Source organism: Molossus molossus, unplaced genomic scaffold (assembly GCF_014108415.1).
Source record: "Molossus molossus isolate mMolMol1 unplaced genomic scaffold, mMolMol1.p scaffold_m16_p_11, whole genome shotgun sequence".
NCBI classification, from domain to species: Eukaryota; Metazoa; Chordata; class Mammalia; order Chiroptera; family Molossidae; genus Molossus; species Molossus molossus.
In genome coordinates this window covers 39,663,751-39,676,782 of record NW_023425346.1, presented here as the reverse complement: position 1 = coordinate 39,676,782, position 13,032 = coordinate 39,663,751, and the positions used below count along the sequence as shown (strand labels likewise).

The following is a 13,032-nucleotide window of genomic DNA, read 5'->3' as shown; positions in this document are numbered from 1 at the left end:
GGGCTGGATTGCATTTTGGTTTATAACAGAAATGATCTCTGGTGCGTCTAGGTGACATCAGAGGCATAACGAGAGAAATAGCAGTGATGTCAAATAGCACCAACGGCAACTCTAAAACCGGCTGTGAAAATTCATCCAAGATGAGAAGCTGGTTAGTTAGAGGGTTAATTCTGATGGGAATTGCTATTTAGTTCATGCTCACACTAATTGCTACCCTTCACGTGGAAATAGACTATTCAAACAAAAACATTCAAGTTCCTGGCATCTTTGTTCCCATTTTGCTCCCAAAACACACAGTGCTTGGAAGGGTAAGTGTAGTAATAATTTCTGACTTTTCCTTTCAAATTTCAATACACTATTTTAATAATGCTATTATATTTTTGACTGATTCAAATAAATAGTTTCAATAAAGGAAACACATGCACAACATTAAAATGTAGGTGCTTTATTAACCTCAGTACAATTTCCACCATCCTGTTCTGTTCTCAGTTGTGTAAAAAAAAAAAGAAAACTGATTATTTGTATCACTTAAGAGTAGGTGAACAATGAATATTGATTAGGCACATGTCTAAATTAGACTTCAATATAAACCAAACTGAAGGAAGATATAAACTGCCAAAACATTAGAGTTGAATTTATAAAAAATCAATAATTTGGAAGCATGCTAAAATTATAAAAATCGAAGATGTAGATAGTAATATTCTTTTGGGAGTTTAAAATTCTTATTTTTATTTCTTTAAAAAAGTTCATGGTTGTCTCTTTACTCTTATGGATTTTTTTATTTTAAAAATAAATTCACTGATCTAGTCAGTGTAAGGCAACATCTCCATGCTGAGAAAGGCTCATGGGACCCCTTGTGGAACTGTTCTGCTATCACATGAACACAGCCATTTATAGCTCATTCTCTGCGAAGTCGGTGCACACCTGGCAGGTGTGCCAGATGGTCTTCTTCCTGCAGAAAAGGAAGGATGCTATGAATTTTATGTTTTGGAAAGTGCTATGAAATACAAGTATACAAAGAAGTCAAACCTGTGCTTCAAAAGTTGAACGTAGGAAGATAGAAAGCATTTCTTGTTGCAAGAAACAAGTACCCTGATTTCAATTATAAAATTTTGTTCACCGGGATGTAACGGGAAATTGAAAGTAAAATTTATAACCAATTCTAAATTTAGGATTTTACTTTATGTAAGTCCCTACTCTCTCAGTTCTGTAAATACTATTACCAGTTGTTCAATTATCTTTCCGGGTGCTTATCATGAACAGGACCTTGAGCTGGGTCAGAATAGGATGCTCTCATATCAGTCTTTTATAAGTGAACAAGCTGCTCTGTGTGAATGTGTTGCCTGTGGGAGAAATTATATTAGCATGAACTTTAGGACAGAAAAGTGTAATTATGACAGAAAAGTGTAACTTTTCCTTTGTCATCAATATTTTTTTTTGAATTTTATTTATTGATTTTTAGAGAGAGAGAAAAAGAGAGAGAGCAAGATTTGTTGTTCCACCTATTTATGCACTCATTGGTTGATTCTTGAATTGCCCTGACAGGGGATCGAACCCTCAAGCTTTGTGTATTGGGCTGATGCTCTAACCAGCTGAGCTACCCAGCCAGGGCTGTCATCAATATTTGTAAGTGCCTTCTCTGAACAAGGCTGTCTGCTGTGAGCTGGAGAAACAGAGATACCATATATGGGTGCGGCTTCAAAGGCAGTTAGTTTCTCCCATGTAGAAGGTGGGCTTACGGAGAAAAACGACAATATTCCTTGAGTAATTACGATCTCATGTCTTCACAGAGGATATGTGTTTTGATGACAGATTAAGAAACATATCTCTGGGGTCCATGCCCTAAAAGTGAGAAAAACGGTAGAGCCCATTTAAATTCTACTTCCTCTGTTGTATTAATCTCCCTTCTGCTTGAGGCCAAGTTCTTCATTCCCTTTGTGCTCTTTAATCTAACATTTCTATTTCCTTAAAATATAAAAACATTATTATACTTAAATTCAAATGCCAGTGGACAACAGAAGACAACAGAAGATTGGAAGCTTCTCAGTGTTCCTCACATATTCCCAGAAAAGCAGCCACACACAAACTGTTCAGGAAATCTTTTTATGTGTGGCACTCGCTGCCTGCTAGCCACTCGTGAAAAACAAGACAGTGTAGGCTAATGGCCGTTTATAGACTGAGCACTGAACAATAGAACAGCCCGTCAATAGCTCATCTGATACAGTTAAGAGGCAGAAATAATTCTCCTATAATTTCTATCACTGTCATGGCTCAGCTGTATCGCTAAGATTAGAAAATATTCTGATGCTGTTCAGTACTTGAGGTACATGTTAATCAAAACCACCCCGCTAGACATGATTGTTCTTATTCTGAGAAAAAGGGAGACCATTTTACTGCCCCTTATGGTGGAGCATGTTAGAGGGATCTAACTGAATTAACTTCTGACTGGATTATTCCCGATGACATTTGTAAGGATGACTGTGAGGAACAGGAGGCTAGGACAGCTCAGGGTGTGGAGGGGCTGCCTGCCATCAGAGAGTACAGAAGTACACGGGGGTGTTAGATAAATACACCTGCTCCTGTGCTCCACTGGAAAAACAGAGGCAACTGAATGGATGAAAAAACGTGACTCTTACATATGCTGCCTGCATGAGACTCAGACTGAAAGACACTCACAGACTGGAAGTGTAGGGATGGAAAAGATAGTTCATGAAAATGGAAACGACAACAAAAAAATAAGTTAGGATAGTAATACTTATATCAGACAAAATAGACTTTAAAACAAAGGCTGTAAAAAGAGACAAAGAAGGACCCAGCAGTTCCACTTCTGGGCGCTTATCTGAAGAAAACAAAACATTAATTCAGAAAGATATATGCATCCCTATGTTCACTGCAACATTATTTAAAATAGCCAATGTATGGAAGCAACCTGGTGTCCATCAATAGGTGAATGGATAAAGAAGAATTTGTGTGTGGGGGGGGGGCACGCGCGCGCACCTTAGAATATTACTCAGCCATGAAAACAAATGAAAACTTGCTATTCGCAACAACATGGATATACCTAGAGGGCATTATGCTAAGTGAAATAAGTCAAAGAAGGACAAATACTTATGTGTGGAATCTAAAATACTAAACAACTGAACAAGCAAAACAGACTCATAGATACAGAAAAACTGATAGTTGCCCGAGGTGTAGATGGGGGTGGGGGGGATTGGGCAAAAAGGTGAAGGGGATGAAGAGGTACAAATTCCTAACATAAATGAGTGATGGGCATACAAACTACAGCATAGGGAATGCAGTCAATGATATCACAATAACTTTGTACAGTGACAGGTGGATAGTGGACTTTTTGTGGTGGTCACTTTGTAAGGTATAAAAATGTCAAATCTCACTATTTTGTACACCTGAAAATAATATAATATTGTATGTCAACTATACTTTAATTAGAAAGTGCTTTAGATTCCAGAATAAAAATTAGACATGAAGCCAAAAGGATAAAGTGTTTGTGACTTAGCTCCTTTGACCCATTTTGGTTCACATGTGGGTCACACGTTAGTGTAGCTACATATTTCTTTTTATTAGATTGATTCATCATGATGGTTTCTTTTTTTTCTCCCACCTCCCTTGATCTTACATGAAGTTTCTTCCATGTTATTACTTGCAAAGTTGCTTGGGAACTTTGGGTCATATATTCCTTAGTAGAGTTGGAATGCCACAAGGATGTGGACGGTGCCCACTCTCCGGCATCCTCCCTAGAGAGCTTAGTACAGGCCGCGATACAGGCCGGTCCGTCTGGATCCAGCTTTATGCAGAACGTTATTCAGGCTGATCTGTCTGGATCCAGCTTTATACAGAACGTTATACAGGTCGATCTGTCTGGATCCAGTTTTATACAGAATGTTATTCAGGCCAATCTGTCTGGATCCAGTTTTATACAGAATGTTATTCAGGCCAATCCGTCTGGATCCAGCTTTATACAGAACGTTATACAGGCCAATCCGTCTGGAGCCAGTCTTTGACCCTATTTGGTAAAGCAACATGAGACCATTTAGGAATGTATTTTCATTACCATCAAGCAAATGTTTTGAAATGGCAGGTTGAAGGATGTTCATGAAAATTTGGGAGATTCCTCTTTGCTTAGCATGTCACTCTGTTTTTGAGGAATGAAATGTTTGTTACTACTTCCTTCCCCTGCATTGTCTTGGTTTAATGAGTGGAACCTAGATAGGGAGACATTTGTGAGCTTGGCTCTCACCCATCAGGCTCTTTTCTCTCCTTTGTTCCCCACCCTCTTCTATGTAATTGACAAGGCAGTGAGGGAACCTGAGTTAGCAATGCAGCACTTCCCAGACCTCACTTTTGGGATTAGCCTAGCCCCCCCCCCCCCCCATAGAGACTGCATCTCAGTTGACAATCTCAAAAATTGGAAATGATCAAATAAGAGTTTACTTATGAACAATGGACATGGACAACAAACCTGGGGATGGGGAGGGGGGGGCGGGGGGAATCAGTGGGGGAAAAAGGAGAAACATCCATAACAAAAATAAATTAATTAATTAAATTTAAAAAAAAAAAAAAAGTAAAACCTGCCAGAAAAATCAACATGCTCATCAGAGGTAATTTATTAACACGACTTCTCAACTGCAGTACTGTCTCGTTCTGCCATGACTCACGGGGTGTAGACTGCAGTTTTTCTTCCTCTACCTCCTATGGAGATGGCAGTCAACATTTGGTTTAGAAGACAGTTTTACAGATGTTTGCTTTAAAACGTGTTCAGTGTTTAAGGAGCTCTTTCTGGATGGTGTTGCTAACCTTTTTCTAGCTGAATAATCATTTTTTCTTACTAACTTATATCAGTAAATTTATTCACAAGAAAAAGAAACATTACCTATCTGTAATAAACATCCTTGCGAGTAGTCGCCTTCACTGGAACAGTGCACTTTTATGGAGATTATTCTATTTTCAGGGTTGCTGACCTTTTGCCTCCTTACTGGTTGCCATAGTGATGATCTGAGCTCTGCATAGGAGAGCTTTACTAAAATGAGGAAATCAATAAGCTTTTTAACTGTAATGTTTATATTGATAGTTCCGGATAACATATATCAAAATAAAATTTAGCCATGTAAATGTATCCAATCGTGAAATTTTATTTCAAAAAAATATGTTTAAATAGATGTGTATCTAAATTGCAAGTGATTAAGTATGTTCTGTGGCTTTCTTAGAATACTTCTGTGAGCACATAAAAATATAGATAAAATTTGAAATGTCAGTTTGAAAGATCAATGTGAAATGGATAATAAAACTCTTTCATAAACAAACTTCAGAAGTGGCAAGTACTATGGTTAATGATTCTAAAGCAAAGTCAAGTTAGAGAACTCTTTTACAGCTTGTCATGAGAACACTCAAGGCCAAGGTCTCCTCATGTGCACCTGTACAACTTCTAATGATTTCAGAGGAAGCCTGAAGCACTCAGGAGAAGGCAAGTTGGGGATCTGCCAAAATGCAGGAGGCAAAGCGGAAGAGCGTGGATTATGTTTGTTTCCAAAGTTCATTTAACAGCTTTAACTCTTTTACTCATTGGTTATAGATAGACTACTATTGTCAGGATTTAGTGAAACTTCTGTGAACACAATTTTGAGGAATTTGATTATTTTTCCTTTAGAATTAAATAATTATTTTTAAATATATTAATATGTTCTGGTTGAAATTGTAAGTAGCGTGTAAGTACATTTCATATAACTCTTTGCAAAGAAGGAAGTCTGAGAAGGGTCTGAATTCACAAGATCCATTATCATTATAATTTGTCTGTAAGGTGCAGGTGTTATGCTTTTGTTTGCTGTTCTTGTGTCTAACTAACCCTCTCCCTGGCCCAGGAACAATCAGCGGGGGATGAGGATGGGGTGGGGGTGGGGGTGGAGCCTGCCTAGGCCCAAAGCTCATAGCCACATATAACCTGCTTCTCTCTCTCCCAATCCTGCATTTTTCTTCTCTCCTTGATGTTTGAGAACCTAAAATTAGGTTAAGACTCCAGAATTTTGTGTCCATACTCTATCAAATATAACCCAAGATTTATTAAAAACAAAAATCAACATCCCCCTGACGGTAGGACTAGCTAGGGGATAAAATTAAATGGATACTGAGGCTGTCGGTAGTGAATGAAAAAAATGAACTATGTGCTTATTTCAAGTGTCAAAATAACTTCTTTGAAAAACGCAGGAAATATCTGACATCATAGGCTTTTCACATATCACTGTTTTTTTTTTTCTAAATTAAAAAGATTTCTTAAATGTAGGATGAACTTTAAAACATTTGGCTATATGTGTTTTAAAATTGGAGTGACAAATTTAATTATATCCTTATGTTATTTGGTTTCAATGATCCTATTTATTTTTCTAAAACTAAAAATCTTATCCTTTTCTTATTAAGAACAAACTAGTAAAACTTGTAGTGATTCTACTATTCAAGATCTATTTCTTGACCATCTACCGCTGTAAAAATGGGGCATTGTTGGAAACAAAGCAGACAAAGTTCTTCCCCTCACGAAGCATCCTTTCTCTGGAGGAAATCAGATAATATAGATAAATGAATATATGATGTGCCAGGTGGTGATAAGATCCAGGAATTAAAATAAAACAGGAAAAGGGTATAGAGAGTGAATGGGGAATGAGAAGGAAGGACTATTTTAGAGAGGGTTGTCAGCCAAGACCATCATTTCCTGCCAGGATTATTTCATTAAGTTTCTCATTTGTCTCTTCGCTTTTACTCTTATGCTCCTAGTGACTTCACATAGCAGCCACGTGGAATATAAGTTGGATCATATTTCATTTGCCTGCTCAAAATCCTGCAACAGCTTCTACTTAGAATAAAATTCACAATCCTTTTAGCCTACAAGATCCCACACGATCTTTCTCTTTTTTACTTCCCTGACCCCGTTTTCTTGTACCCGTCTCCTCGTTTACTGGAGGCCTAGGCTGTTCCTGAACAGGCCAGCAGGTCTCTGTCTCAGGGCACCTTTCTCTCGCTGTCCCTCTGCAGGAACATGCTTCCCATTGTTGCTCCCTGACGCCTCCCGGATCCACCTTTCCTGACCACACTATCTAAAGTAGCATCGGCCATCACTCTGTCTCTTCCGCTTCCTTTGTCTTCAGAGCACTTATCTCCTCTTGCTGGGTGCGTGAGAACATAAGCATCATATGAGCAAGGATTTGGCCTCCCTCGCCACCATATTTCCACGTCTGGAATGGTGGTAACATATTGCAAAAGCCTAGTAATTACTTGTGGCATGAATAAATGAATGTGCTCTAAGGATGGACTGCTAAAATATGGGGAGAAATGAGTAGAAAAAGGCCAAATGCTTGGAGGTCATAAAGAGGATCCCCTGTGTAGGTGCTTTCTGTGATCCTAACTCTGTGTCCATGGTCACCTGGCATACCCATTGCTAGTTGCCTCTTGACCTCAGCTCCCTTTCCTCATCTTTGCTTACAACACAGAGTCTTTGCCAACTAACGTAAGTATACATGGTGTAGCTACATGTTGTAGATGTGAAATTTTGGTGGTTGCATTTCTAATTCTAAAATATTTTAAATGGGCTGATACATGGTCATGTTCTTTTTTTAACTGCAGCATCACCAAATGCCCCCAAACTCGGACCCACGGAGCTGACCGTTGTGATCAGTGTGCCAGTTTGCCTCCTGTCTGTAGTGGCAGCGCTGAGCATTTGGGCATGCCAAGGTCGACAGTGCACAAACAGAAAGAAAAGGAGACAGAATGTGGAGGAGGCCCTCTCTGAATGCAATCTGGTAAATGCTGGGAAAACTCTGAAGGACCTGATTTATGATGTGACCGCCTCTGGATCCGGATCCGGTATGTGCCCATGGTCCATTTTCAGTAAGGAAACTCTTATTTAAAGATAAATGAAAACAGCCCTGGTCAGGTGGCTAAGTTAGTTGAGCATCATGCCATATACCAACAGGGTTCAAAAGGTTTCAGGTTCAGTTCCCAGTCAGGGCGCATATGGGAGGCAACCAATCAATGTTTCTCTCTCACATCAATGTTTCTCTCTCTCTCTCTCTCTCTCTCTCTCTGCTTTATAAACTCAATAAAAACATATCCTCGGGTGATGATTTAAACAATAAAGAAAGAAATAAAAACAATTTTTAACAAAAAAGGACCCTAATAGGTATTCCATCATTTCAAATGCTTGATATGATACATGGTAAATTCTGGTATAGAAGCTGGTTTTAGGATTTGATAAAGAGAAAAACCATCATGGCCTGAAGAACGAAGTCCTTTCAGTCGGCTTCTGTGCCTTTAGGTATTCAGATTCTCTCTCTGACATTCCTTCAGCATTCGCGAAGCATGAAAGAGTCTCTTTGCTCTCCCCTCTCCTCTATTACGATTAGGAATCATCATTGTTGCTCTCCTGGTGATGTTTAATGGGCACAGAAGAGTAACTGTATTGAAGGAGTTGAGTTCTGAGGACGATAACTCAGTTACGCAAAGTAATGTTCTTGGAGCACTTTGCTTGCGGTTATGCAGGTCTTCCGAATCTGCAGGCACCCCTAGTGTGGAGCTGACCTGAAATTAATCAAAATTATGTTCTTTAAAAAGAAAGGAGTATGTTCTTAAAGCACAGACTCGAACGGTGAAAGGGAAGAGCACAGCGTTGCTGCTAAGGCTCTGTGAGCATCTCTTCCTCTCTGCCGGAACTCCAGAACCCGCGGAGCAACCCCGAGTACCATGCTGTGTTATGGCCTAAATGAGCCTTTCTCATAGCACAACGTGTCCGAGGGCTTTTTGGGTTTCTGGTGACGGAACAGAGTTTCCCCTGTCACGACAAACTCCTAAATGGCAGCAGGCTCCCTGCTTTCATGGATACTTCCAGAAATCCTGGCAGCGCGTGGCATTGCAGAAATGGGAACTGGGGTGGGCCTAGGTGAGCCGCCTCACATGCCCTGCACCCCCTTGCTTTGGACGGATCGTCAAGATGATGACCCCGGAGAGATTTTAAGGAGCACCGCATGGCCTTCAGGAGCACCCGCGCAGGCACGATGGACAGGGGTCGACCACAGAGGGGCATAGCATCTGTGTGCGCTTTCATATGTAACGTGATGCAGCTGTGGACTCACCAAAGCGTCCAGGAAAGAGAGGCCCGATCATGTCGCCCAGCGAGCCCAGATTGCTGACTGCTTCTGGAGGCAAGGTGCCTGCTGTCCTGCCGACCAAAGGCTCAGTGTTCACACCTCCCTGCACAGATCACGTGGCATGTGTCCAGGGGAGGAGTGTTGGAAAAAGTCTCCAAACTGCAAACTTTATAAAATTATTGGCTAGAAAGCTGACATTCTTTCTTTAACAGTAAAACTTGTTCAGGTTCACCACTTTTTTTTTCCTTGAGTATTACATTTTGGGGACCACTGTGCCCTGATTGTTGAGCGCTGGCCACCATCTAGGCACAGAACACGTGCACAGGGAGCTCTGATTAGTGGCGAGGTCCTTGAAACCTTCTGCACTTTCTTCATGAACTTCAAGTGATTAAATAACCATCTTCTTAATTACCACCAAGGCATTCCAGTTGATCCGTGTTAGGCTGAACTGTGTATTTTGGAACAACTCTTTGAATATGTTTAATATGACCAAGGATTTTCCTTTCAAATACACATAATAGAGATTTTATAACTGGAGACTGTATATTTAGTTTAAGAAAAGTAGTTCTGAGCCAGGACATAAAATTAAAAATTAATGTTAAGTTTTTTGCTCTTTTGGTACATCTTTAAACCCAAGTCTGGAATTTATTGACTGCTGGACTCTCTCCTCCTTAGATTATTCTAAGATTTCTCTTAAAAAGAAAGCTGTAAATGTACCCATGCATGGATGACTTTTTTAACGAGCAATTTGAAAGAGTTTTAGGCACTTTTTCCCGAAGTCGGTGCGTGTGCTTGGCAGTGACCACTGGCGAAAAGTCGGTGATGGCAGCCCTGCCTTGCTAAGCAGAGATGGGTCTCTCTGCAGCAGGGCTTCTGCCACAAAAGCTCAGCCCCCCCGGGAGGGAATCAGCTGGTTCTGCTTCCCCTCCGCTTCTCTTAATTGACCAGTGACATTAAATGAGAGGCACTTTGTCAAATGTTAAGAAACAAAAACTGTGAAGCTTATCTTTGACCTGGTCAGGGACACATTTCAAAGAGAGATAATGTTTGCGAGAGAGGAAAATGGACTGATGTTTTTCTGGGCTGTCTCTGAGAAGAGAATGGGCAGGTTGCTGCTTTTCTCTCATAGCAGAACACTTCTGACGGACGGTGACGTTAGGAAAGGTGCTGTTCCAGCAGATAGGCCTCAGTGTCTACAACCCCTCTGAAAAAAGAACAAGATGAAACTACAAGGAAAAGCAATGTCCGTGTATCTTCAAAAGAAATCTCCAAGGGTATAACACAAGAACTAGATTATTTTGGGTGGTTGCTTTGAAAGCTACTGAGGCAACTTTCATGGTACCTTAGGTAATGCCGTCTGACTTTGTCCCTGGTGTGTGGCACGGATCGTGCGCCTGATCAATTGCACTTTGAAAACATTGGCTTATCTAGTTCTCTAGCCAAATAGTGTTGCATTGTTGTTGGTAGTGGATGTTGGTGGGGATGTCTTTGTGAGTGTGTGTGTGCAAGCCAGAGGAGGGAGGAGAGAGACTGAGGTTGAGATTTGGCCTAAAAATTGTTAGTGCAACTTTTAGTGTGTGGTCAAGTGGTAAAATTGACTGTAGCCTACAAAAATAGCCCATCTAATTTGCTGCTGCATTCCCTACGGCTGGAATGCATCATATCCATTAAATGGTGAGAGAGCAAGAGTTTGGACTGAAGACCAGTGTTTTAGTTGTGGGTCTGCATTCCATCAGCAGCGTGTTGTTGGGCCAGTCCATGATTACTGTGGGCCCCCAATATTCTCCTCCCCAAAATGATAAAGTTGAATCAGATGATCTAAGAACTTTCTGGCTGTGAGGCTTTGTGACTGATTATTGAGACCCGTAATAGCAGATTTACAGTCTGTGCTTATTTACTCATAGTGGGTGGTTCTCATGTTGATGAGAACATGAATAAACCTTGACTCATTTCAGGAGCAGAGGTGAGTTCGATCGGAGTAGTTGCTATGAGGGTTTCCCAGCTATCAAGTACAAGGACAAATAAGCATGACTTGCCAGAACAAATTATACTGGAACCTCTTAACTATTTTCCTCTAATTGTAAGAGTCATAAATGCCCACTGTAGAAATTAAGAAAAGGTTCACAATTTGAAAGAAGCCTATCAAATTCACCTTGATTCTACTGAATAGAGCATTTGGCATATTTCCTGTTCAGTCTTTTTTTTCTGTGCATATTTTGAAGAGCTAGGTACACTTATGTAGATGGATAGAATTAACTTTGCTATTTTTATATAGCATAGCAAAAGTATTTTCTTGTATCATTAAGAAATATTTATTCATAAGCAGCATCATTATTATTGGCTCTAAGTCATCTAACCTGAGACATACTATTAAGGACTAATCATTGTTGAGTACGTAATATGCTAGATACTGTGCTAAGTGCTTAGCATGCTTGTTAATTCTCATAGGATCCCTATGAAATACGTAATATTATTATCTCCTGTTTTTCAGACAAGGAAGCCAAAGCTCAGAAAAGTTCAATAACTTGCCCATGGTTACCATGTGGCACAGCTGACATTTGAAGCAGGTTTTTCAATCTCTGCACTGTATTTAACAGTTTTCTATTATCAGACACTCTTTCTTATTTTTCCTATAAAAAATAATATATTTAACATTTGTGACAATTCTTTTGCATTTACATTAAATCTTTAGGATAGAATTATAGAGGTAGAATTATTGATTCAAAGACTAAATATTTTACATGTGCTCAGAATAAATTTTTTTATTTCACAGAAAATATCGATTTGATATTTTCTATGACTGTACCTTGCTTTTAGTATAACACCATTATCTCACTTGATTGTTCAGTTTGATTCTTCACTTTCCAATTTTAATTTTTTTTTAATGCTCAAAAGAATTCTACTGGGTTTCCAGTTTTACCAGGAACCATGTATTTTATTTTAAAGGCTAACAGCATTTTTTATACTTTTGTGTATTTAATAATCTCACTGGCTTGAATGTACGAATTAGGAAGATCGATGACAATTGTAGAGAATCCACTATCTGCAGCAGCAGGCTGTGTTCAAGAAATTTTTATTTGTGAATATGGGAAGAGACATTCATGTTATGAATCTGAAATATTTTTTTAGTATACTTTAACATTAAATTAAAGTTTGGGTCCTGCCAGTGTGGCTCAGTGATTGAGCGTCAACCCATGCACCAAGAGGTCGCCCAGGACACATGCCCAGGTTGTGGGCCCAAACCCCAGTGGGGGGCACGCAGGAGGCAGCCAGTCGATGTTCTCTCTCATCAATGTTTCTATCTCTCTCTCTCCCTCTCAATTCCTCTCTCTCTAAAATCAACAAAGGAAAAAAAAGTTTGGTATAAAGGTGCTTATTTCTTCAAAATTAATAAAATTAGTAAAGTGCTTAAATGTGGGCTTTTTTGTGTGAAACTAACAGTCATCCCGACAGTTCTTTTCTGGCACTGACTATTTTTAATCATCCATTCCATCTCTTCCTTGGCTAGGTTTACCTCTGTTGGTTCAAAGAACAATTGCCAGGACGATTGTCCTTCAGGAGATAGTAGGAAAAGGCAGATTCGGTGAGGTCTGGCATGGAAGATGGTGTGGGGAAGATGTGGCTGTGAAAATATTCTCCTCCAGAGATGAACGATCCTGGTTTCGCGAGGCAGAAATTTATCAGACCGTTATGCTGAGACACGAGAACGTCCTTGGTTTCATTGCTGCTGACAACAAAGGTATTTTCAATCTAATTGGTTTCAGCAAATAAAATGTTATGTCTACTGTCACATGAGAGTAAATCACCTTTTTGTTTTGATAAAGGCTACATAAAAGTCTAATTTCTTTATTGAGAAAAGGAAAATCCTTTCCTCTTCTCCACAGATAAA

The 13,032-nt window shown here is 39.7% G+C and overlaps 1 protein-coding gene across 3 annotated transcripts in view; it reads left to right on the top strand.

Annotated features, from left to right (window-relative positions):
* ACVR1C (activin A receptor type 1C) overlaps positions 1-13,032 on the top strand; it is a 79,443-nt gene that overhangs the window by 51,907 nt on the left and 14,504 nt on the right. The window contains exons 3-4 of one of the 3 annotated variants that reach the window (XM_036254229.1): positions 7,624-7,863; positions 12,652-12,882. The exons of 1 other annotated variant lie outside the window; for it this stretch is intronic. In XM_036254229.1, the coding sequence (XP_036110122.1) occupies positions 7,624-7,863; positions 12,652-12,882 (471 nt within the window). The remainder of the gene's footprint in view (positions 1-7,623; positions 7,864-12,651; positions 12,883-13,032) is intronic. One more of the 3 variants, XM_036254230.1, reaches the window with a different exon arrangement.